A 25,742-nucleotide genomic window follows, 5' to 3' on the forward strand; every position below is an offset into this window, starting at 1 on the left:
GATAATGCATACATTTGCCACAAATAAATTATTTAAAGGGGAACTGCGGTGCAACAAAATACACAGTACATCACATTAATCAACTACTGCTACTACGTGGGTAATAAATAACAACTAAGCGCTAAACAGAACATCTAACTGAAACTATTATTTTCATACAAGTGCCCGCAAGGCATGGTGGGTAGTCCTGTTCCAACAACAATGTGAACTATAAATCCATCTCAGGAATATGTGAGTATGTCTCTCTTTGTTTACCTCTCTGATGACCTCCTCAACATGTTTTTCCAATCAAGTAAAAATGCCAAAAACACAGAGTGCCATAAGCTACCCAGCATGCCTTGCGGTGGGAATATATAGGTGTGTGGTGCTGTTGTTTGGATCGCTTTTTTGTACAAGCTACAGATTGTATTTGACTATTTCCTGTCTAAGTCAAGCATGCTACAGTAGCACCAAAAGCCATGCTGCCAGCTACAGTTTTGATGTTAAAGTAATTGGGTAACGGCCAGTGGGGCAGATTAAGACGTTTGACGGGCCATAGTTTGCCCGCCTTTGTAGTAATGTTTATTATTCTACTCTATAAGAGTGGAGGAAATAGGCACTATGCTGCGTTAGTGTGAAGGTGTACCTCAGGGTAGCTATCAAGCACCAAGCATATCATTATCTTGGTTATTTATTAGTGTGGGAAAGTCACAATACTTTGAAGTATGTGGTGTGTGTGTGTTTGTTTGGGGTGGTAATTTGCACCATGAGACATCTGCTGCATGCCGGGTCCTGAAGGCTTCCAGGTTCATAAACAGTAACTTTATTACATTTGACAGGTGTACCTGAAACTCCTGGTCCAGTTTCTTCTCAATCCATTCCGTCACGTGAACCAGAGTCACCTCCCTCTCTCCGAGTTTTGGCCGTGCTTTCAGTTCCAGGTGAGGTGGGCTGCGGAAGCCGTACCTGAGCACCCAAAGGAAACAAAACCACTCTAATAATAATATTCCTGCAAGTCTCTACATACCCAACAGAGGGCGCACTTCTTTATGCTCCAAAGTAACAACCTCCCAGGAAATACACTTACCATATCCTGTCAGTAGGGGGCGGTGGGATGTTGACAGCCAGGGTCCCTCGACACTCCTGCACCTCCACAGTGAGCAGCAGTGGCGTGTTGGACACCTCCTCCATTTTCTTCTTAATGAACTCCGTCTCTGTGGCTTTCTGGAAGTACTTGGACTTGGCGATCTTGTCCACAAAACGCATAATCTTGCTGGGTCGGTGGCCTCCCACATAGCTGCACACATGCAGGGGGGAGCATAAAGAAGGAGAGTGAGTCAGGTTCATTATTTATTAACGCCAGTATGTCCTCCTGCTAAGTCCCCTGTGACGGAGGGGGAGTGGGCGGGTGCTACATTAAGGCTCAAGCATTCTGTTTTCCACCCATGTATGTATCGTTCATAAATGATGTTTGCTCACCCTTCCCCTCCAGGGAGAACGGCTTTGTCACTGCTGACAAGTTCTGGAGCATTCTCCTCATCCGAAGATCCAGCACTCGACGACTCCTCATCGCTGTCTGCCAGACAATAAGTCCTTGGCCTTGACCTGTCACATATGGAAAAGAACACCCGGTTTGAATGGAATGCTAATAACATCACTGGGATCCATAGTGATACACTACATGGAAAGGCAAAAGTATTGGGATACCATGGTACACCTATCGGAAGTCAAAATAGAACCTACTATTTCTACCACAGCCTTATTTGCTATTTAGGAACTGCCTTTCAAATATGAAAAGTATACTGTTAAAAGTATTACAGAATAATCTTTATTATTGATGCTTATTTATATGCGTATCTGTCCATATTTCATGGTAACGAGACAAGGGGAGAGAAGACAGCAACATTAGCTTCTGTGTTTATTTTTCTTATTTCTAGGCGTGTCCTTGAATGAGAAAACACACAACGATGATCAGAGCCGGCAGGCCTCGTCGTCAAAACAGGCAAATGCTAAGGGCCACCAGGGGGCCCCAAAAATCCATGCAAAAAAATCACCTTCAATAGAAATATATTCATTCATTCATTTTCTACTGCTTATCCTCACGAGGGTCGCGGGGGTGCTGGAGCCTATCCCAGCTGTCTTCGGGCGAGAGGCAGGGTACACCCTGGACTGGTCGCCAGCCAATCACAGGGCACATATAGACAAACAACCATTCACACTCACATTCATACCTATGGACAATTTGGAGTCGCCAATTAACCTAGCATGTTTTTGGAATGTTGGAGGAAACCGGAGTACCTGGAGAAAACTCACACATGCATGGGGAGAACATGCAAACTACACAGAGATGGCCGAGGGTGGAATTGAAACCTGGTCTCCTAGCTGGGAGGTCTGCGTGCTAACCACTCGACCGCAGCGCAGCCCACCCCAAAAATCCATGCTAATAAAATTCACCTTCAATAGAAATATATTCATTCATTCATTTTCTAAGGCTTATCCTCATTAGGGTCACGGGTATGCTGGAGCCTATCCCAGCTGTCTTTGAGCAAGAGGCGGGGTACACCCTTGGACTCTTCACCAGCCAATCACAGGGCACATATAGACAAACAACCATTCACACTCACATTCATACCTACGGACAATTTGGAGTCGCCAATTAACCTAGCATGTTTTTGGAATGTGGGAGGAAACCGGAGTACCCGGAGAAAACCCACGCATGCACAGGGAGAACATGCAAACTCCACACAGAGATGGCCGAGGGTGGAACTGAACCTAATTCTCCTACAACTATTTTTAAGCATGTAAATAGAATTTCAGACCAATTAAGTAAAAGTGGCACTAAATCTGTTCAAAAGGTCTCAAAATGATGTTTTAGTAGAACTATGAGGTCTTAATAGTTAGAGGTAATTAGAGGTATGTCCCAATAGTTTTGTCCATATAGTACATTCATCGCAATAAATTAATCTTTTTTTCAAGCATAGGGTTGTTTCAGTGACCTGTCAGACTCACCATGTATTGGCCAATTCCATAGTGGTGAGCATCCAGAGAGAAGTTTCATATAAAAGAGGAGGGATTGTAAAAAAAAAAAAAAAAAAAAATCGAGTTATGACTCCAAACTGAAAACTACCAGAATCAGTTGGCTTCCTGAACTTTTCCCTGATGGTCTTCCAGCAACTGCTGTCACAAAGTCACAGACAAATGCCTCACCACTCCTTCCCGTGCTCGCCGAGGCCCTCGCCCTCCTTCCCCAGACGGGCCAGGTTCATCTTGGTCTCCAGGGTCATGAGAAAGGAGCCCGTGTAGGAGACCTCCAGATCGAACCATAAACCTAGAGGTGAGAGAAACCTTTACAACACACTGCTGTCTCGTGTGCCCTGTATGGCCGCCAGGAAGAGGTTTTATCCTCTAATGGATAAAAAGGTCAGGCTTGGGGCAGCTTCCTCACCGAGTGAACTTCCTGTTTTGATCAGATTTAAATCCCCCTGCTGTGTGAGTCCTAACTGTACAACAGTGAACCTAATCCAAACCAGTGGTAGCTTTACGGTTGTTAGCACTACAACATAAATATTAGCGGCCATGACCTTTTCAATATAGTCTCATGCATAATGTGTTTATGTGCTGCTCTCATCAGAGTGATGCTGCCCCCCCCAGGACTAATTAATTATATGCTGTTGGTGTCAACTGGTGGTGCTTTGTGTGTGGTTGTGCTGGCTCATGCAGAACACATTCATTAGCGCTGGGAATACGACTGGCAGCTGTGTGACTAATACAGAAGATTTAACACGTCTGTATTTGTATTTATGTAATGCAAGCTCTCTTATTGGACAGAATAATTTAAAAACAACCCTTTTAATTGGACGGAAACTGAGATGTATATCGATTGTATAATGATGATGGCGTAATAGATGTTATGTTGACGCTAAATGAAGAGGATGGCTGTTCCCAGAGGTGTGGACTCATGCGACTTGGAGTCGAGTAAGACTAAGGTGCACTAAACTTTGAAATCAATGACTCTGGACTTGACTCTGACTTTAGTCTGATGACTTAAAAAAGTCAAATGTGTCCATTTCAGAAAGACACCATTCATTCATTTTCTACCGCTTATCCTCACGAGGGTCGCGGGGGTGCTGGAGCCTATCCCAGCTACTTTGGGCGAGAGGCAGGGTACACCCTGGAGTGGTCGCCAGCCAATCACAGGGCACATATAGACAAACAACCATTCACACTCACATTCATACCTATGGACAATTTGGAGTCGCCAATTAACCTAGCATGTTTTTGGAATGTGGGAGAAAACCGGAGTACCCGGAGAAAACCCACGCATACACAGGGAGAACATGCAAACTCCACACAGAGATGGCCGAGGGTGGAATTGAACCCTGGTCTCCTAGCTGTGAGGTCTACGCGCTAACCACTTGACCGCCGTGCCACCCGACACCATCCAATCAGGTTTAAAAACTAATAACAAAGGGGTGGCTTAGCAAACACTTAACAGTGCTTCAAGACTATGACTTTGGACTTAACTCGACCTTGTCTAGACTCGACTTGAACGTTTTTACTTGAGACTTACTTCAGATTTGCAACTGACTTTCTCCCACCTCTGGCTGTTCCTACCTTGGTGGTCCACAGAGGGTTTGGAGGCACGGAGAATCTTGGGAATGGAAAAGCCCATGTCTAGTTCTGTCAGCGTGAGCTCATTCATAACATATGGCAGCTGTAAAAAAACATAAGGTTTAACCAGCTTTACAGCAAAAAATGACATTTAAAGATGACTCCTTGTGTGTTCTAGCTAAAATCACCACCCACCCGGATTTTACTGAGCTTCATTTGAATCTTTTTGGAGACCACATTGGCCCAATACTTCTCTCCCAGGAAGTCCCAGAATATTCTTCCCAGGAAAGCGTTGACCCAGGCTTCTGGTTCCGTAGTCTCTTCTGAACTGCTGTGCATCTGAGGGCCACACAAACAGGAGTGTGTTGTTTCATGAAGTATAACAGAAGTATTTTCTTACCTTTTTGGTAGTCTGGGGGCTTCTCTCAGGACTCTGCCCAGGGCTGTCAGCAGTGGTTGGGCTTCTGGGTGCAGGTTGAGGGTTGACATACTTGGCCATGTAGAGGTTGTAGTCCAAGAGCATCTTCTGCTTTGCTCCACAGGAAGAAGCTGAGGAGCTCTCCCGGTGGCGAAGCTGAGGTTGGCACAGCTCGTCAGAGCTTCCTCGGCCGCTGCTGCCACTGTCGACGTCCTGGCCTGCAACAGACTGGTTGCTGTGGCTTTGGGAGGGCTGAAAGGCTAATGAGAGGGGGCGGAAGAAATGATACCATTCAATTAATATCCTGTAGAACAGAGGTCTAAAACATGCGGCCCGCGGGCCAAATGTGGCCCACAGGACACTAGTTTGAGGCCCCCGCCTTGATATGAAAGTTTAATGTTAGTGCGGCCCGCGCAGGTTTGATATGGATGCTGTATGGTATCATGTACCCAGAAAAAATTATTAGGTTTTGATTAATGTTCATGTTAAAGGTTAAATAACTGTTAATAGTTATCCTCCCCATCTGTGTGGAAGTGGTAAGTTTTTGGCTATTTAAGTTTAAAGGAAATAACTTGAAGGCTACCGTTTAGGTCGCTAGCTGTCTAGTTTGCGAGTTAGCATGTGTCTCAAGACCCTGCAGTTGCGCAATATGTTGTAAATAAAGAGTATAAATGTGACTATAGTCGTGTTTTGTCATGTCTGCAGGGCTCTAATAATGCTTTGTTAATTTTAATCTGAAAAAAATAATTAGTCTACCCACCAACTATATGTGGTTTCTTAAGTTTTTATTATTTGCTGTTTTATTATTATTATTATATTTATTTATTACTTAAGTTTTTTTTAATTTTTTTGTTTTTAATTAATGCATTTTTTTTGAAAACCTGATGCGGCCCAGTCTCACCCAGACCCGAGGTCCAGTGGCCCCCAAGTAAATTGAGTTTGAGACCCCTGCTGTAGAATATGTTCATAAAATGTGTTCATTCAATTTGGCAGTAATCGTGGAGTCGTGCACCCAAACAAGCATCAGTGCAGCTTTAAATGAGTCATTATCTTGATACATCCCACAGTGGAGAGTAATACATGTAATCCTGCTGACCCATTCATGCTCCTCACTTGAGGGGATTGTCTGTAAGCCGGCGCTTACGCACAGATCTGATTGCCGTGCAGTTACACACTCAAGACCAATGTGTCTTCCTAAATGTGTGTTACACTAACCACTCTTGGGCAGACTGCCACCTCGCCCCTCGGACCTCATTTGGGACGCCAGCAGAAATCTGCGGAACCACTCCTCCTTTTCCCGACCAGTCCTCCCAAACAGGTAGATTGTCAGATCCCCTCCTCCTGAAGTCGGCCTCTTTGGCTCCTCTGCGGATACTTCACATTTGTCAGTTTTGTCCACGTGCTCTACTTTCTCACTCAGTGTTGGTAACTTGTCCTCTACACTTTCAGACTTCTCTCCCTGAGCCTTGGACATGAAGTCCTCCTGCTTAGCCAGCTCGATACAGATGGGGTACTTCTTGTTCCAAACTCTTTTTCTCGCGAGGCTCTGTGGCACCAGGCAGATCTTTGAGAAGAGGAGACATGTTTAATGTTCGTGAAGACAACAATGATTTTGTTGGTTGTTGCAGTAAAACTGAAGATACTGCAACAACCAACAAAGGCAGGAAGATACACAAAATGAAACGCAGATCAAATCCCAACGAGTGCACCTTGCTGTCAGTGAGGTCGTAGATCTTCTGGCTGATGTAGGTGACGTCAGGTTTGGGTTCGTTGTGTGTGGCACGGCGGGAGATGTTGCGGTTGGGCTTGGACAGACGCAGAACGGAACCCTCAAGGCGAACGTAAACAGAGTGTGTCAAGGTGGCGTGGTACATCTCCGGGTCATAGCTGTGAATCTCGTTCATCCAGCCCTGGAGAGGGGAAGACGTTTCACTGATGGAATTGTTTAGTACCCGGTTCTGGAGGTTCTGCACTGCTGAGTGAGCTCATAGAAGAGGATGGAGAAAATGCGGTGGACTTCCCCCCCCCCCCCCATTCCACTGAGTGATTTAGCACACGGGAGAAAGGTACAACACTGTAAAACCTTAATTTGTAGCTGCGGGTGCTCATGAGGCCTTATCAGTCCCGAGGGATGTTTTGGTTGAAAAAGCCATTTTGACCGAAAACAACAGGGAACATTTCAGTACTCCGAGGCAAACTGAGAGGTTCTAAAGATAAGAAAACCCTGAAAATTAGCTTGAAGAACAGCATCTTAAAAACAGGCATACACCCCTCACATTTCAGGCGGACGAGTGGTTAGCGCACAGGCCTCACAGCTAGCAGACCCGAGTTCAATTCCGTTCTCCCCATTCATGCTTGGGTTTTCTCCGGGTACTCCGGTTTCCTCCCACATTCCAAAAACATGCTAGGTTAATTGGCGACTCCAAATTGTCCATAGGTATGAATGTGAGTGTGAATGGTTGTTTGTCTATATGTGCCCTGTGATTGGCTGGCGACCAGTCCAGGGTGTACCTCGCCTCTTGCCAGAAGACAGCTGGGATAGGCTCCAGCACCCCTGCGACCCTCGTGAGGATAAGCGGTAGAAAATGATTGAATTAATGAAAAAAGCAGTTTTTCTCATATTTTTAGTCAGGAGCTGGTATTTTCCTGAAACTTACCTATGTTTTGCTGCTGATTACTAAATGTATGTTCCATGTTTACATAGCCCAGTGCTTCTCAATTATTTCCTGTCATGGCCCCACTAAGGGACAGAATCTTTTTTGCGCACCCCCCTCGTCCCCCAATTTGAAATTCAAGAGAAACTGATCATATTTATTCATTTCATTCATTCTACCTCTTATCCTCAAGAGGGTCATGGGGGTGCTGGAGCCTATCCCAGCTGTTTTCGGGCGAGAGGCGGGGTACACCCTGGACTGGTCGCCAGCTAATCACAGGGCACATATAGACAAACAAACACACTCACATTCATACCTAGGACAAGGTAGGCTGGTGGGATAGGCTCCAGCACCCCCGTGACCCTTGTGAGGATAAGCGATAGAAAATGAATGAATGAATGAATGAAAATGACACCACTCCGGGAGTCAAGCATACTGGTGACAACATCAAGGTCTAAGGATGCATGGGTGCTGCTAGCACTGGGGAAGCTGCGGTTCATGGAGCAAAATAGGAAATCTGACATGTACTGTGACGTTGTGAAGCACTTTTATAACATGATTACGAGCCCAAACACACTTCCAACAACAGCAGTGCCTTGCTGAGAGAGATGAACGGGAATTCCATGCCCAAACGGATTAAGGCAGTGCTAGATAACAATGGCGCTCACACAGTATTGACACTTTGGACACAATTTGGGCATCAGCTGTTCACACAAAATGGCTGTTTGTCATTTTCAGCGGATAGTAATTCTACTAATTTATAGAATACTACACTATAAATGTCAAGACAGCTTGTCTTACCTTAAAGATTCCTGGTTCCTTGATATCAAGCTGGGCCACATTCCACGGCTCTATGTGGCGTCTCTGCATCCTTGTTCCCAAGCAGGAGCGCCGTGGAGCTGAGAGCCAAAGAACCAGGATGGCCAACGTAAAGCCAGCAGCAACCCCATGGACCACTGCACATACATACGGTGGCAGTGGAAGGACTAGATACCAGTACACCAACTGCATCAGGGCGACCAGGCCAATCCAAGGCACTGTCTCCACTTGCTCATCTTCTTTCTCCTCATCCTCCATGTCCAGTTCACTACACAACCCAGTGCTACCAGTGTGGAGGCCCCGGGATCCAAGGTGATCCCCGTCTGGCGTCTCCGTGTCAGTACACAAATCAAAGTCTTCACTGTAAAGTTCACAGAAGTCCTCGTCTTCCTGACGAGCTACAAGCGCCGACATAGAGCAGCGACCCAAAGTGAGAGATGGGGACCTGTGGAAGGTGGATGTGGACGTCTGGCTGAGAGATTGCGCTGGTGTCAGTAAGGGAAAGGAGGAAAAGACGGAATCCGGACCCTTGCCAGTGGGGGTTTCTTCATCTTCGTCGCCCTCTGCCCCCTCCTCCTCCTTGATGCTGTAGCTGTTACCTTCAGAGTGTCCATTCACCGCTGTCATGCCGCTTAGCTCCGATGCGCTTGAGGAGAGCAACCTGGCACGATGGGGCCCACTTCCTACGCCACCCGTGCCCGATTCCTCCCCCATGATCTTACTAAAGAGCTGCAAGGGGTCCGACATCACCTCTGACAGCCGCCGCCTTGTGTCTTCTATTTTGGCCTCTACTTCTTGAACCTTAAAGAATGACCGACCATCTGGGGACATGGTGGGAGAGGAGGGGGCCGTTTTGGAATCTCCGCCAATCTGACCGGCTATGACGGGGGTGGAGGAAAGACGAGGCTGGGAGAATTGTTTGAAGAGCTGCATGTTTCGAGGAGGGGGCCGCTGGGATTGCTGTACTTGTTGAACATGCTGAGGAGATACTTCTTGGTTCTCAGCCTTTGAGTCTGTAGATAGAGACTTGACAAAAGATTTCATTAAGTGTCTGTGGCGTACGTGCGACGGCGCAACAGTTGTAGGCGGAGGGGCGGGTTCTCGAGCCTCGACGTCATTAGACAAGGACCTGACCAGGCTGAGGAAAGGTCTCGAGGAGGAAAGCCCTGCAGACTTACAAGGGGAGTAAGAGCTGGAGGTTGTGGATGGAATACTGGCTGAGGGACGGTCAGAAGGCCAGGAGGAGCTGGTGGGAGGAGTAGCGCTCAGGTGGGGACTGGTGGGAATGATTGTCATGGCAGGAGAAGCAGCGTTTGTGTGAGTCCCATCACTAGAAGAAACATGTAACACAGCAGCTCCAACGTTGGTCTCCACAGCAGTAGATTCAAAAAGCAGCTCCTCTTTCACCTCCAGACCCTCGGCCACAGACTGACCACAAGGCATGGAAACCTCTAAACTTCCAGAACCATGAAGCTCCTGTTCTCCTCCGGTGTCTACTCCGTAAAGGTCCTCTTCTTCGTCGTCTTCCTCCTTCCCCAGAGCGGAGAAGTGGATAGTGATGGTGTCCCTTGAGAGGGAGCGCTGCACCTGCAGCTTGGGCCCGGGCATGTGGCGAGGGGGAGGAGTCTCGGCATGCTGGCCACCACCACCGCTGCTGCTGGTGCTGCTGCTGCCGTGACTGCTCATCACCAGCCTGCACGAGGCTCACAGCCTGGGGACAACAACACAGAGGCAGTGCATGGTCAATAACGGTCAAAACACTCATGCCAAACACTCATCTATCTAGAACTATTGTACAATACAATAAGAGTACTTATTGTACTACTGTACAATATTTCTAGTTAGTTATTGTACTACTGTTACAGTAGTAATAGTAAACATAGTCTAAACAAGTGGTGGGTAAACTGTTAGCATGTAAATACTGACTTGCAGCATCACAGTTAAATATTCCATTAATGCAAAAGACATTCAGTCCTCCCCCTCAAGCGTAACAAAACACAAGTGCCGGTGATTACAGAAACACGGCATCCATTGAATGCAACACGGTAAAAAGTCATCCATCATGTGCCGATTTTACTCAATGAGGCCTCCTGTTGTCATTGTGCCTGTTTGTTCTTACACACACACACACAATCACAGTGTTTACCCTCTCTCTGGAGGCTTCATACAAATGGCCGTTAATGGAAGGAGGCGGGACAAATGGATGCAGTCGAGCAGTTAACTTGTGGGATTGTCAATGCCGCTTGGGACTCTCTGGTTGCAATTTTTTTGTGCGGGGATGGGATAGTTTGCCATTTGTTTGTTTTGTCACAATGGTTGCATGTGTGTGTTTGTGTGTGTGTGTGTGTGTGTGTGATGGAAGCACAAGAGTAAGCAAATAAAGATAAATAGGGAAGCAGCAGATGCCAAATTGTATCGTAACAAAGACGGGTTGGGAGAGGAGAAATAGGTGTGGGGAGAAAGTGAGGTGGGAGTAGACAAAGGGGGGTCTAAATTGAAGTGCTTTTGGTCATCCAAGCCTGAAGGACGGATTAAACTCTGGAGGACAACAGGGTGAAACAGAAGGTAAAAAAGAGGAAGGATGAGATCTGCAACAATTAATCAATGATTATCAACAACTATTTTGATATTCGATTAATCTTTTTTTAAGGTAAATATCCTCCAACACATGTAGAGAATTGTTTAAAAAAACTGCATCTCATGCACAATGTTATATATATATATATATATATATATATCTTTATTGCTCTCTGGTTCTACTGCAAAAAAGGGTAATGGTAATGGTTTTATTTCATTTGAACATGCATCAGATTACAATTGAATGCATCACATAATCAGTTCACAGTTCCACATGTCCAAAAGGAGTAGGAAGAAGCAAAGCTTATTAAATCCTACCCTCCATCTGGTACTTTTACAATCAGTAACTGTCACATTTGTTCACTTCCTGCTTTCCTAATATGGTTTAAGGTTTTTACTGTTTTTTTTTAATATAATTCATAATGTCGCCTACAGAGAACATACTAACTCCTTATTTCTAAAATCACAAATACTTAAACTTACTGATATAGTTCATCTTCAAACAGCTAAAATAATGCATAAGGCTAAAAATAGCCAATTACCTAAAAATGTCATCCAATACTTCTCTACAAGAGAGGAGAAATATGATCTCAGGGAAGAAGTACATTTGAAACACTTCTATGCTAGGACTACGTTAAAAAGCCATAGCATTTCAGTATGTGGAATCAAACTATGGAATGGATTGAGTAAGACCCTCAAACAATGCACAACGATGAGCCAATTCAAGAAACAATACAAGCAGTTGATGTTTGCTAAATACAAGGATGAAGAGTCTTGAACCAGTCATGATGTGCTATACATATCACTATATTGACACTTACTATGGTACCCATTATGTCATTGGATGGTCATATCACCTCGTACTTCGGTACGTGACAAAAAAAAAAACCCTTAAACTATATTAGGAAAGCAGGAAGTGAACAAATGAAACAGTTACTGATTGTAAAAGTACCAGATGGAGGCGTAGGATTTAATAAGCTTTGCTTCTTCCTACTCCTTTTGGACATGTGGAATTGTGAACTGATTATGTGATGCATTCAATTGTAATCTGATGCATGTTCAAATGAAATAAAACCATTACCATTACAGTTTAGGCACATTATTTTAAAGAAATGACACATAAAAAACATTTCTGCGTGAACTCCATTAATGTGCATTCATTTTTGTCAAGTAAATTGAACTAAATATCTCCACAATATCCTCATGTATGTGTAGCTTGAGCACCATCTCCTCTGACTCACGCTCGCTCTCAAAAGGCAGCAACTAGAAACGACGACAGCCTCTTAGAATCCACACGTCAAACATCAAACCGTGCGAGGCAGTTGATGTGGCAGTTGCCGTGACAACAGCGAGGAGCTCATCGCTTTCTGCTCTTTATCCTTGCCGACCTCTTATTTATCCGAGAGGCTTGGTGAATGGTGAAAGGTTAGATATGCTCCGCGAGGACGTGCGTTATGTAGCTTTACTGAACTGCAGCAACACATAAAAACACAACACTAAGGGCTGCAAACATCAGCTGTTAACAGCCCTACAGCCTTCCTCAAATATGTACAATTAGCTCCTTATGAGCTCCATTTAATTAAAAGACACTGATTTGCATCCTAAGAAGATACTTTAAACACGATGAACAGATGCATAATCGTGATGTTTAAGTGATTAAAGTTTCAAAACAACAGCAAGGAGAAAACAAACCTCGGTGTGTCAGCACTAAGACACATTAGAATATTTTTTTTTCTATGAATTAATCTTCATTCCCCACTAGTGTAAAGCCCAAATTAATAGCACTCATATTTCTAGTCCGAAAAAACAACCATTAGAGTGTATGGACATTACATTTAGTATCTCTGTGTCCTACTAATGAAAGACAGCATATGAGGATGAGTGCTGGGGGTAGCTGGAACACCCCGGTGCTAATAAAAAAACATGAGCCACATAAATAGAAGGCTTCAAATTAATATGCATAGCGTATTGTGTAATGGGCTTCCATGTCCTCTGGGTGTTTAAAACAAATCATCCTCCTACACAATACTGACCATGTATTTACATGTATACGCACATCATGCAAGACTTTTGACATTTCTATTAAGGAGGTACAGCTATGTAGTTGTATTAGCATTAAAGATGTAAAGAAGTGCATTGGGTCGAGACGTTAGCAACGTTAGCAACACTAGCATAGTGTAGCTACAGTATGTGAGCTAAAGTGCTTACATTCCAGTCACTTTGTACCAATAACACAATGCAAGGCTAGCCTATTCGCTCAATAAAACCAAAAAGGATCAATCTTACAGCTCCCTCGTCTGTAGCTGACTGATGGATAGCTGCCAGAGCTCAGGATGTTATTTTAAGATCTGCAGTGAAGCCCCGCTGAGTAGCAAGTGGCCTTTTGAGCACCTGTTCTCCAAACAAGTGAAGGACATGATAGATGTTTTTCATGTTTGTAGCCACTTTTGCATAACAGGGGACATTTAACTTTTTAACTTTTGCATGCAAGCAGAGTACAATTACTGTACAAATCTCTGTGTGTGATCTAATCAACAAAGAACTTCCCCCCCTCCTCAGGCCAACCTTAACTTCCTGTTTAACAATGAGGAAATTCACCACATGCTATTAATGTTAAGGGTGTCAGTTAGACTTGCACAACAAAAAGTATGTGCAACCAGCTCATGCTTTGTCTGTGTGCAGTTCAGCTAGCCAGTGAAGACACACTCACGGTCATATTATAGAAGCAATTAGTTGTGACACGTGTGCCTATTTGTTACAGTGACAACGGCCGCCGGCTGCTCCACTGGCTCCCTAATGAGTGTTGTGTTGTACTATAGTTTTATTGTCCAGTGGCAAGCATGTGTGTGTCTTTTCAGCGGTGTGTGTCACACATGCAGGGCCATGCGTCTGGAAATTTCTGTAGCATACGCTGAAAACTAAATGAGTGCGATCACAATTTGGTTGCATCAGATTATCTCAAAGTGGTGTGAAAAAGTGTTTGAATTTATTTTTGGTTATACAAGTTTGTCTCATTTAAATGTTTCAGATCATCATCGACTCATCCAAGAGGTCACAAAAGACCCCACAAGAACACCCAAACAACTGCAACGTAAGGAAAAACAGTCTGCATGGCAGAGTTCCAAGACCCAAACCACTGCTGAACAAAAAGAACATTAACGCTTGTCTCAATATTGCCAGAAAACATCTTGACGATCCCCAAATACTCTGTGGTCTGATAAGAAATTACATCTGTCTGCCATAAAAGTAACACCGCATTTCAGAAAAAGAAATGCACCAGTAAAAATATGGTGGTGGTAGTGTGATGGTCTGGGGGTTGTTTTGTTTTTTTGTTTTTTTTTTGTCCCGTCCAGCCATTGGGGCAGATAGTATTGTTGATCTAAATGCCCTTACATGCTAGACAGATTTGCTCTGTGTCAGGAAAGGTGTTGGCTACAACTTCCCTGTACCATGAAATTTTATTTGCCGTTTTTTGATGTCTTTGCTATGCCATTTGGGACGACCGGACCGGAGCAAGAAGAAGAACAGAAAAGAGAGAGATAGAAGAGAGAAGAAGAGAGAAGAGAAAGGTGGTGTCGGGGGGGGGGGGGGGGGCAATAGAGGGAGAGACAAAAACAGCAGCAACAAGAATTCCCAAAACAACAACAGTGACAAACAGAACAGTTAAATGTCAATGATGGCTAAGGGTCACACTGGAGATGATATCAGTGAAATGAAACAGTCCAACTTACTAGTAGCAATAGTAACAATGAAGACATGACCCATGATAGTAAACACAATTGCAACCATACAGTTACAGTAATTAAAATCTCACTGCTTGACATCATTATTACTGTAATAATAGCATATAGCAATACTATATAAACATCAGGGATAAGATAGTAGATTGTATAGAGAGGGGGTTGTTTTGATCTGGAAGACTCACTGTGATAAATGGAATTCTGCTGTCTACCAAGAAATCCTGAAGGAGAATTTCCACCCATCTGTTGGTGACCTCTAACTGAAACCATCTTAGGTTCTACAGCAGGACAATGATCCAAAACACACCAGCAAGTCCACCTCTGAATGGCTGAAGAAAAACAAAATGAAGACTTTGGAGTGGCCTAGTCAAAGTCCTGACCTGAATCCTATTGAGATGCTGTGGCGCTTCATGCTGGAAAAGCCTCCATTGTGGCTGAATGACAACAATTCTGCAAAGATGAGTGGGGCCAAAATTCCTCCACAGCGCTGTAAGAGACTCATTGCATGTTATCACGCTTGATTGCAGTTGTTGCTGCTATGGTTGGCCCGACCAGTTATTAGGTTTATCGCTTTTTCACACAGGGCCATGGAGGTTTGGATTTTTTTTCTCCCTTAATAATAAAGGTTTCATTTAAAAACTGAATTATGTGTTGAGTTGTGTTTACATTAATAATATTTAATAATAATATTAATATAATATAATAATATATAACATAATAATATAATATAATATTTAATATAGACAAATATTTACATTTGTTTTATGACCTGAAACATTTAAGTGTGACAAAAACATTCTTCCTCATAGACCCGCCCGGTGTAAACACTCACCACTTCATGGAGTAAAACAAACACACAACAAAACAGGCTTCGCTACACATCTTAAAATAAAGCTCTATCAACTATATGTCAGTGAGCTACAGACGTGGGGGCTAGAAGTCTTATTATTATTGGATACATGCAGCATTATATGTAAAGTGAATAGAGTGCATGATTGTATGCGTTGAGACATACACATATAAAATGGTTGGCGGAAGAAAAGCATAATAATACGGGACCTTTAAGGCCAAGGAAGATGTGAAATGTTTTTGAAACTCTGGCTACAAGTGTAGATGGTCTCAATAGAACTGTCCACCCCCTCATAGTGCCATAATGGTATGTCCCATATATATGTTCATTATCCTCTATGAACGAGGAAGTAGCCTAACAAATAGATGAATTAACACGGATGACACTCCATAATATACGGTCATGGTAACATACAAAAGATGGCCTTACCTTAAGACTCGACAGACATTCAAGCTCCCCCTGTGGATCATGGTGCCTTCACGCCCCCCTTACACTGACAGACGTCATCTTTTTCACAGGAAGACATCCAAATCCTCAACTTGAAGCTCCTTCGATTGAAAAGCTAGCTTGTAAAGCGGAGCAGGACACGAGAATGAAGCATTCACAATTTCACATGGCGGTAAATGTTAATGAATTCAGATAAGGCGCATAAATGTGCTCTTAAAGAGACAGTACAGCTTTGTTATAGACTAGTGTAGCATCGAGACTGCTTCATTTATCGTGGTTGCGAGGAAGATTTGCTAATCTAATTGGGCCTACACCAACAATGTAATCCACTACATTTCAAGATTAAAACCCTCGGATGCAAAACTCACCCTGATTAGTGCATCATCCAGGATCCCCAGGCCACGGCACAGCTTTTGGCATCCAGGCTTTCAAAATCTGCGTAATCTGTCCAGGTTCCGGACGTGAACAGCCCAAGAAGGGACTGGATCGCTAGGAGAGGGATGGGGGTGGAGGGGTGCCGTAGGCTGGTCCCCGAACCTGCTCCGCCGCACGTCTCTCTGGCGCGAATACGCGAGATGATTGTTTTGGTGAATGGGAAGCTGGTCGGCGCCACACCCCCTCCTCCTTTTCAACACTGACATTGCATTTCCGCTATTAGATGCATCCTTCAGGACCCCTCCTCCCCCTTCTCACTTAAATGTGCGTATGCTAGCTGCTGGTCCTCACCGTGTGTAACTGTGCTGCTGCAGGAAGATTGCTTGTCAGGCTGCGTCATGGCGCTGCTGCAGACCAGCTTCCTCATCCACAAACTCAAACTACAACTTAACAGGAAATAGATTTACACACAAGAACAATGAGTAAAGTCGTTGGATTCAAATAAATGGGAAGAAAAAGAAGAAAACTCGCAAAAAAAGCTGATGTCCGTGTCATTTTAAACTAGTTCTGTATCGCCGTATCTATTGGGATATACTGCCATCTACCGGTTCAGGCTGGAAACAACATCAGTTGGCTTTAATTCATTACACCATTAAAGCTTAATATTTCATTATTTGTGTTTTAGTTATTTTTATGTTATTTGCCGAAGCATTAAATTTCAATTAAACACAATAGATGTATCACATGGAAATTTATAATAACTAATTGTATAATCTAAATATTCATATTTTAAAACTGTGCATTATATTTACCTGTGTGTGCTTGCCTGACCTTAAAAATTATTGTATGAAATAAGTTGAAGAAAATGTTAGCTATACTAATTATATTACCAGTATGAATAAAAATATATATTTTTAAATATAAAGATAATGTATAAAATATACATATTAAATAAAAATAAATAGATAAAATACATTTAATACACATGAATAGTTTAGTACATATGTATTTTGATCTGTATTTAACATATTGTATGGAATATTTTGAGCACAATGTTAATGACGGTCTGCTTTTATTTATTTTATTTTATTTATGTTTTTATTTATTTGTTTTATTCTCACTACTTGCTATTGAAAATAATGATGACAGCAGTTACATCCCTTTACATGACAATTATGGTGCCGTTTTTATGTTTTACAATGAAAAACTGTCCCTATAGTAAAGCTATTTACTTGAGTGCCACCTTGTGGCCACAAGATGCACGTGTAGATATTGTTGAGCAGGTTATGGGTTGGCAACCCTTTTTTTGTGATTGTGGTTGTTACCAAAACATTTGGAAATGAAAATACTGGAATAATTAACTTTATTACTTTGTGCACATAAAATGAATATGAACCTTAGGATAAGAATAATCATTTAGGATTACGATAAATATGTGTTCCTAAATGCAATTGCAAATAGTATAAACATACTAGTATATAGTTATATATACTAGTAACTATAGTATATATAGTTAATAATAAAGCATAAAATGTCAGCATAACTGTGAGGTTTGAATGGCTGAGCGCTTTCATTTGTGCCTTGTACTTCCTGTTGGTGGTGCCACAGCCACGGGAAAGCTAGCCAAAAAAAAGCTAACAGCACCGCAGCAGAAGGTTGAACTCATGAATATGTTTAAGGAGGAACTATTATACTCATTTTCTGGACTTTGCATTGAGTTGTGGACTCCTGTAGAGCAGCTACACACAATAACCCGCACAAAAAGCTTTCTAGATCTTCCAGCAGTGTTTTGTTGGATTTCCTGCCGCCCCGCCCAAACGGTCCACTGTGATTGTTCAAGTAGAACGCGGTTTAAAAAAAAAAGTAGGAGGGTTTGAAGAGGGAGCACAAAGTCATTTTTAGGGTGTCAAAACCAGAAATTTTAATGGGTGTCTTAGTCACTTGCGTCTATTTGTTATTCACGGGTGGTCTTAGCTATATGCTATTGGAACTGAAAGTAACCAAACACGATACTATAAATCATTTTCACCAAAATCAGCATTAGACACTCCACACATTATGTTATATAGCATGTAAACAAATCAAAGGACAATAAGGGTTTTTTAAAGTTCTCTGATGTCAGCATGATGGATTCATTTCTTTAGCGTCTTTTATTGAGTCCATGTGTCAAAGACGTACAGTATAGGACGGCAATGACACATATGATGCCAAAATAAGGGTGTGGTGTGTTAATTATGACTTATATAACCCCACCTTGGTCTTTAGTGAAGGCTTAGTAGCTGTCTCTTGTTCTCCAAAGTGATTTAACAGTATGATATGCATGAAAAGCTCTCAGGGCCCCTGCTGTTTAACTCAAAAGCCATCTCCATTCTGATGTGCTAATTACCTTTTTTTCCCTCCATGAAAGACTCCTCTGGACATCACCGTGCAGATGGTGGGCTCAGGCGAATAGCTGGAACGGGAGCACAGGCCGCCATCTTGTTTGGAATCCTTTGAACACAGCCACATAGCGATTAAGTCAGAAGGAGTTTACTACAGTACGGTTACTATCATAAGACCTTTAGTAACTGTACATGCATACATTATGTTGAACTTTTCTTAGCTGCTATACATGTGTGACAAAGGATATCTGATAGCTAGCTAATTAGCAGCTAACAGCTAACATCAGGTTGGCTAGATGCGCTAAAGGCAAGCAAGGGGTAGCGTGGTCATGACCCCCGCAAAAATCATTAATTCATTTTCTACCGCTTTTCCTCACGAGGGTCCCGGGGTGCTGGAGCCTATCCCAGCTGTCTTCAGGCGAGAATCGGGGTACACCCTGGACTGGTCACCAGCCAATCACAGGGCACATATAGACAAACAACCATTCACACTCACATTCATACCTATGGACAATTTGGAGTCGGCAATTAACCTAGCATGTTTTTGGAATGTGGGAGGAAACCGGAGTACCTGGAGAAAACCCACGCATGCACGGGGAGAACATGCAAACTCCACACAGAGATGGCCGAGGGTGGAAATGAACTCGGATCTCCTAGCTGTGAGGCCTGTGCACTAACCACTCGTCCGCATGCAAAAATCAGCTAATATAACCCCCCGAATATAATCACAATTTAATAAAAATATGTATTATCTTGCATTAATATGCATTAATATTGCATGTTTAATCATGCAGTAATGTAACCCCCTCACCCGCTGAATACTGGGTATTAACCAACCCGCTTTCTCTTCCTAATGTTCACTTTGCTGTATGTTTGGCGTGGATGGAGACACCTAAACCTAATAAAAAAAAATAAATCCTGATATCTTGTCATTAGTGAAGGTATTTGACTGATCAAATAACACCAGAGCCTACATAGAAGCTACATTTCTCCAGGTATTTCTGTTGCGGTCGCGGCGGTATCCATGGTGATGACAGATGCTATTCAATGGACATTACGTTACCGGTCATGTGTTGAGTGACTTCATGTGGTGAATCTTTGGGAAATACTTTGACATCACTAGTATATGGTATGGTATGTGTAGTAAGTTGTAGTCTGTATGTTGTAACATACTGTATACCAGGGGTCTCAAACTCAATTTACTTGGGGGCCACTGGAGCTAGGGCCTGGGCGAGACTGGGCCGCATCAGGTTTTCCAAAAAAAAACCCCAAAAAATGCATTTATTAAAAACAAAAAACTGAATAAACTTTGCTTTGGTTCCAATTTTCTACAATAAAAACTCTGATAAAACATTCCACTGTTCTCAAATATGTTCATTTTTATTTTTCTGCACAAAATAAGATGAAAAATAAATAAACAAATCAAGAATAAAGAAAATCAATCAGTAATAAATAAATATAATAATAATAAAACGGCAAATAATAAAAACCTAAGAATCCACATATAGTTGGTGGGTAGACAAATTATTTTTTTCAGATTAAAATTAACAAAGCATTATTAGAGCCCTGTAGACATGACAAAACACGACTATAGTCACATTTATACTTTTTTATTTACAACATATTACGCAACTGCAGGGTCTTGAGACACATGCTAACTCGCAAACTAGAGAGCTAGCGACCTAAAGGGTAGCCTTCACGTTATTTCCTTTAAACTTAAATAGCCAAAAACTTACCACTTCCACACGGATAGGGAGGTTAACTATTAACAGTTATTCAGTACTAGTGTCCTGCGGGCCACATTTGGCCCGCGGGCCGCGTTTGAGACCCCTGCTGTATACCTTAATATGTTGTACAGTGGTATTTTCCTGGCAGTGGAAGTGGAAGGTGCCACAGTCTTGCTATAGTGCTTAAACACAATAGCAATTAACTACTGTGTCATTGTGGCATAAATAGTTAAGTACACAGCTGTACTCAATTATTGAGTACATAAATAAATATTCAACACAGCCAAAATGGCTTGATAGTAAACAAAAAAACTATAGGTAACTCCCAGCAGGAAGGAATTAACGTGAGGCGAGTAAAGTTAGGATAAAAATGTGAAATGCAAGTCATTTCTGTGCAAACTGGACAACTAAATTGGCCATATGAGGTTGCCATGGCAACAAGAGATGCTATTATCCCTCTTCCAGGTTAGCATAATACTTAAATGAGTGCAACGCTGTTACTTTAAAGTAAAACGACTGTTACATTGTTGCTTGAAGAGAGTCCGCCAATGGCTTTCAACATTTCAACGCTGGCTTTTCTTTGTTGTCTTTTGATTTGAACGAAAGATGGGAGTAAAAAAAAGGGGGTCTTCTGTGGGCCTGTATGTGCCAGACAGAAACGGCAGTGCTAAAAAGGAAAAACAGAAGGTGAGGTGATGGAGGTGAGTCGGGGTGCCACCTTTTCATGCTACCTCGCTCTCTGTGCAGCGCCGCTAACAAAGCCTCATTTGCATATCATAATCCCCATCTCTCGACCTTCTGATCAGGTGCACTCGCGAACATGGCTGTGTTCTCCCCGAAAAAAAGAGACGAGAAGAGGAGGGGGAGGTTAGAAAGAAAGAAAGAAAAAAAACTCACTTTGAACGCTGTTTGAAGTTCTCTGGCGGAGTTCAAATAACACGCAAACATGTGCGTGGCATTGAGAGGCTGATTTGTATTAAAAGGAGGCGAGGCGGAGGGATGGAGGGATGAAAGGAGGTCATGGAGGGAACTTTCTGGAGCTTGTGGTGCCAAAACCTTTTGGATCTCATATGACTGCACCGGGGGGAAGCTCGTTTATGTCGGTTATATTCCATTTTGCATTCTAACATTACCTTTTAAGAGGCTATCATTACCGTTTAATGTTGTGTTTATGTTGAAAATGACCAAAATATAGGATGCCTCTGAATGTAACCTATTTTTGGGGGTGAAAAATCTGTTTTACAATATTTTTTTCATGCTTTTAAATGACGGTTTAATGTATTTGTAATTTAGCCATTTTTTTTATGTTCAAAATACTTAATTTACACATCAAATTTGCTTCAATATGCGTATAATTGGCCACATCCCACTACAAAACAGCATCATTTATTCATATATTCTTTTAAAAATTGTAATAGAATGACCTCAAAGTGGTGAAAGTATTTAGTTACCTGGGCGACTCAATCTACCTCTAAATACCAATACTAATATCTCACAACTATACAAAGCAACAACAATATACAAAAACACAATATAACAATTCAGAGTATTACAGAAAAGGTTGTGATTACCATTATTATTACTAAAGTGACAAATCGAATTAACAAATTTCTTTTTTTAACACTCCAATATCCCAACCTATGCACTCAAACATCATCTATACCAGTCCAGAATCAACATTTATCTAAAAATATAAGATTTAAGTACTGGTTTGGAAGACTTCCAAACTAAAAACCATTTCCCAGGCTGTCTAATATAAAAATTAAAAAAAAAAAATATATATATATATATGAATATATATATGAACTATAACGATGAACAGCACAGTGTCTGTCAACTTTCTTGGTATTAGAACAGGATCATTTAATCGCTGCCTTGTTCATATGATGATGCATTCAAGCACACTGGTAACTTTGACTGATGATTTTTCCGACATCAACCAATGAAATGAAAAAAACACTGCCGTCAGTGTACGCCTGCTAGCTGACAACGTGAGGCAAATCTGAAATATGATTGGTGAAAGAAACAGCCCTGTTGCTAATACTGTAGAAGTGACATGGGCCAGCATTCCTGATTCTGAAGGCCCTGGGCAGATTACGCTGACATGACAACACCAAAAATACGAGAATTTAGCAAGTTGTAAATGTAGGTCAGTGCTTTTGATAGTGGTCGGGCCAGCTAGAGGGCTTTGATTGAAAGTATACGGATGTAAAGTCACAAGTGACTTATGGTGATTCACTTTGAGTAACGGGGATAGGATGACGTTCTTCAGAGGTCTGTATGTACTTCCCGAATCCCATCTTGAAGACCCAACATTCTTTCCCATGTCTGAAGGGGGCCTCCAGCTGAGTTGCTCCGGCTCCTCCACATTCTTCTCCCGGCCTGGTGTTTGGCCACACTTGTAAAGCCGGGCCCTGGGAGTTACCCGCCTCCACTCTGATCCACTCAGCCTGGGCTCTACAAGGCCAGGGCTGTCCTGCCAGCTCCTTTATCCCAGCGCCTGCACATCCAGGACGGGGCAAAGCCAGACTGACAGTCCCCCGCTGCCTCCAGAGCCTCAGTTTCTCATTTCCCTCCGCAGCCGCCCACCACCCCTCTCGGCTTTTCAATCTTTCGAAGCAATTAGAAGGAGATCCCTCTCTTTTGTTGTCTATCCCTGGAAAGAAGAAAGCGAGAGAATGAGGGAGGGGGAGTATAAAAAAGAACGACGTAGGGCAGAGTTGTTGCTGGTGGTGGTGGTGGAGAAGCAGCAGCAGCTCAGGCCTAGCCAGGAGCCACTTCTGAAGTCCTGAGTATTAGAACTCACATGGTTTGTTTGGAAAGGCTTCTCCAGGGGCCAAAGTGGGATTACGTTGCAGATTTCAAGTTCCCATGGAAGGGGCCTGAACCAGCGAGGGCTTTGGTGGGTGGGTTTCAGGTTGGGGGCCATAGAAGAGCCCTTTATGAGTTTGGACTCTGTCTGAATGGAGAGGGCCAACTCCCAGCATGCTAGTCCTCCATATTAGATGGACACAGAGAGGCTATTGAAGTTAGCCAGACACCCCCATCCCCTTTATTTCGCTCCCTCCTTTTCCTTTCTTTAACGTTTGCCCGTCGATAAAGACAGTAAATTATACATCACAGAGAACAGTTCACAGAGAACTGCAATACGGCAGTAATTGCTTTTGAGACAGAGCTTTTCTTCCTATCACTCACACACACCAGTGTTACCCTTTATGAACAAAAATATGAACAATAGTCATCTAGAAAGGTTAATAATCTATTGCAGTTAATAAAACACACTCAAAAAACATCAACTGTTGAGTGAAATGTTCAGTTTTTACTTCTTTTGTGCAATTTTGGGCTCTTTTCTTGAAAGAAAATGTTCCATTATTTACTGCGTCTTGAACAAGGGTGTCCAAAGTGCAGGTGAAAATGCAATTTTCTGACCTCCAGTGGTAGAGTCCGGTACTGCAGCTTCTTTGAAAGTATCACAATTGATACATTTCGAGACTAGTCAGCCATTTTTGGACAAACATGAAGTTTAATACTTCATTCAGGAGTATTACTTAAGGTCCCTGTGATGCAGTGTTCAAGTCTACGATAACTTGTTGTACTGAATATGTAATCGTCCCAAGAATCACTCCACAGATGTCTCCCACCCCAGTCAGCCCCCCCTTCCTCCTTCACTTCAATGTCTCCCATCACCACCTTTCTCCCCCCTCAGCACCACATCCATCTTTGTCTACAGCCCAAACAGCCTCCTTCGCGCCCCCCCTCAGTCATATCCCTTTGAGCTATGCCGACGCATCGCATAAATACATAAATCTGTATGTCAGTGTATGTAATGTGTGTGTGTGTGTGTGTCGGGGACAAGGGGGTGGCGGGTGGGGGGGGGGGGGTGCGCTGACATACAGGCGGCAACCCTGCATCGACCTCTTTCATGTGTCACTGCATTACAGACGCCACACTTTTTTTTTTTTTTTAAACACACACACACAGACACAGACTGAGGGACAAAGGCTGGCAGTCAACCTGGCGGTGCCAGACGGGCTCTCACGGTCTGAAGCCGTGCCGCCAACCTGATGGCGGATACACCCCAGCAGGGTCGAAGGTCAAAGTGGCTGTTAAAGCGTCAGCTGAACTTCTCCTCCGGTTACTAGCGCACCACAACATGCATTGTGTCATCTTCAAAAGACAAACAATGATTTTTTACACTTAAGTAAACCTGTATCAAACAAGTGATGGTGTCATTTTCTATTGTTTTTACTGTAAACAGATCCAATAAAAACAATTTGGGCTGTATAAAAAGCACATTTTGAATATATTTTTATGAAATAAAGGATGCAAGGGCCAAGAAAAAGCAGCATCTCAGCTTTGTGATGTAGGTCAAAAAGCAGTCTTTGCTCTTTTTTCCCCCCCATGTCTTTATTTATTTTTATTATTTTCTATTTCAACTTTGTTGCTGTAAATTTTCTTCTACAATTATGACATTCATTCATTCATTTTTGCTTACTAGGGTCACGGCCATGCTGGAGCCTATCCCAGCTGTCTTCGGGTGAGAGGCGGGGTACACCCTGGACTGGTTGCTAGCCAATCACAGGGCAAATATAGACAAACAACCATTCAAGATTCACATTCATACCTATGGACAATTTGGAGTCGCCAATTAACCTAGCATGTTTTTGGAATGTGGGAAGAAACCGGAGTACTCGGAGAAAACCCACACATGCACGGGGAGAACATGCAAAACCCACACAGAGAAGCCAGAGGGTGGAATCGAACCCGGGTCTCCTAGCTGTGTGGCCTGCATGCTAACCACTTGTCCGCTGTGCAGCCCACAATTATGACATTATTGCCATTCATTCATTCATTCATTCATTTTGTACCGCTTTTTCCTCACGAGGGTCGCAGGGGGTGCTGGAGCCAATCCCAGCTGTCTTCGGGCGAGAGGCGGGGTACACCCTGGACTGGTCGCCAGCCAATCACAGGGCACATATAGACAAACAACCATTCACACTCACATTCATACCCATGGACAATTTGGAGTCGCTACATTATTCCCATAATATTTTTATTTCATTCTCAGATTTTTTTTTCCACCTAATTGTCCAAAATGAACGTTATACTTTGTTTTGCTAGTTACTCATGTTACATTAAAAATTAAAAAAAATCTTTAAGATTT

At 42.9% G+C, this 25,742-nt stretch overlaps 1 protein-coding gene across 11 annotated transcripts in view; it reads right to left on the minus strand.

Moving 5' to 3' along the window:
• tex2 (testis expressed 2) overlaps positions 1-25,742 on the minus strand; it is a 48,649-nt gene that overhangs the window by 1,304 nt on the left and 21,603 nt on the right. Inside the window, exons 4-18 of one of the 11 annotated variants that reach the window (XM_058048995.1) lie at positions 18,857-18,960; positions 16,822-16,916; positions 16,464-16,729; positions 16,078-16,210; positions 14,984-15,127; positions 8,464-10,192; positions 6,718-6,918; positions 6,224-6,572; positions 4,991-5,268; positions 4,786-4,929; positions 4,594-4,693; positions 3,187-3,307; positions 1,459-1,584; positions 1,067-1,276; positions 825-945 (exon numbers count right to left, since the gene is read on the minus strand). In XM_058048995.1, the coding sequence (XP_057904978.1) occupies positions 825-945; positions 1,067-1,276; positions 1,459-1,584; positions 3,187-3,307; positions 4,594-4,693; positions 4,786-4,929; positions 4,991-5,268; positions 6,224-6,572; positions 6,718-6,918; positions 8,464-10,167 (3,354 nt within the window). In that variant the 5' untranslated portion in view covers positions 10,168-10,192; positions 14,984-15,127; positions 16,078-16,210; ... (1 more) ...; positions 16,822-16,916; positions 18,857-18,960. Of the gene's footprint in view, positions 1-824; positions 946-1,066; positions 1,277-1,458; positions 1,585-2,988; positions 3,308-4,593; positions 4,694-4,785; positions 4,930-4,990; positions 5,269-6,223; positions 6,573-6,717; positions 6,919-8,463; positions 10,193-14,983; positions 15,128-15,178; positions 15,286-16,077; positions 16,215-16,463; positions 17,028-18,856; positions 18,961-25,742 lie in introns of those variants that run through there. The other 10 variants (XM_058049002.1, XM_058048997.1, XM_058048999.1 and 7 more) reach the window with 10 other exon arrangements.

This window comes from Doryrhamphus excisus, chromosome 15, assembly GCF_030265055.1.
Source record: "Doryrhamphus excisus isolate RoL2022-K1 chromosome 15, RoL_Dexc_1.0, whole genome shotgun sequence".
Taxonomy (NCBI): domain Eukaryota; kingdom Metazoa; phylum Chordata; class Actinopteri; order Syngnathiformes; family Syngnathidae; genus Doryrhamphus; species Doryrhamphus excisus.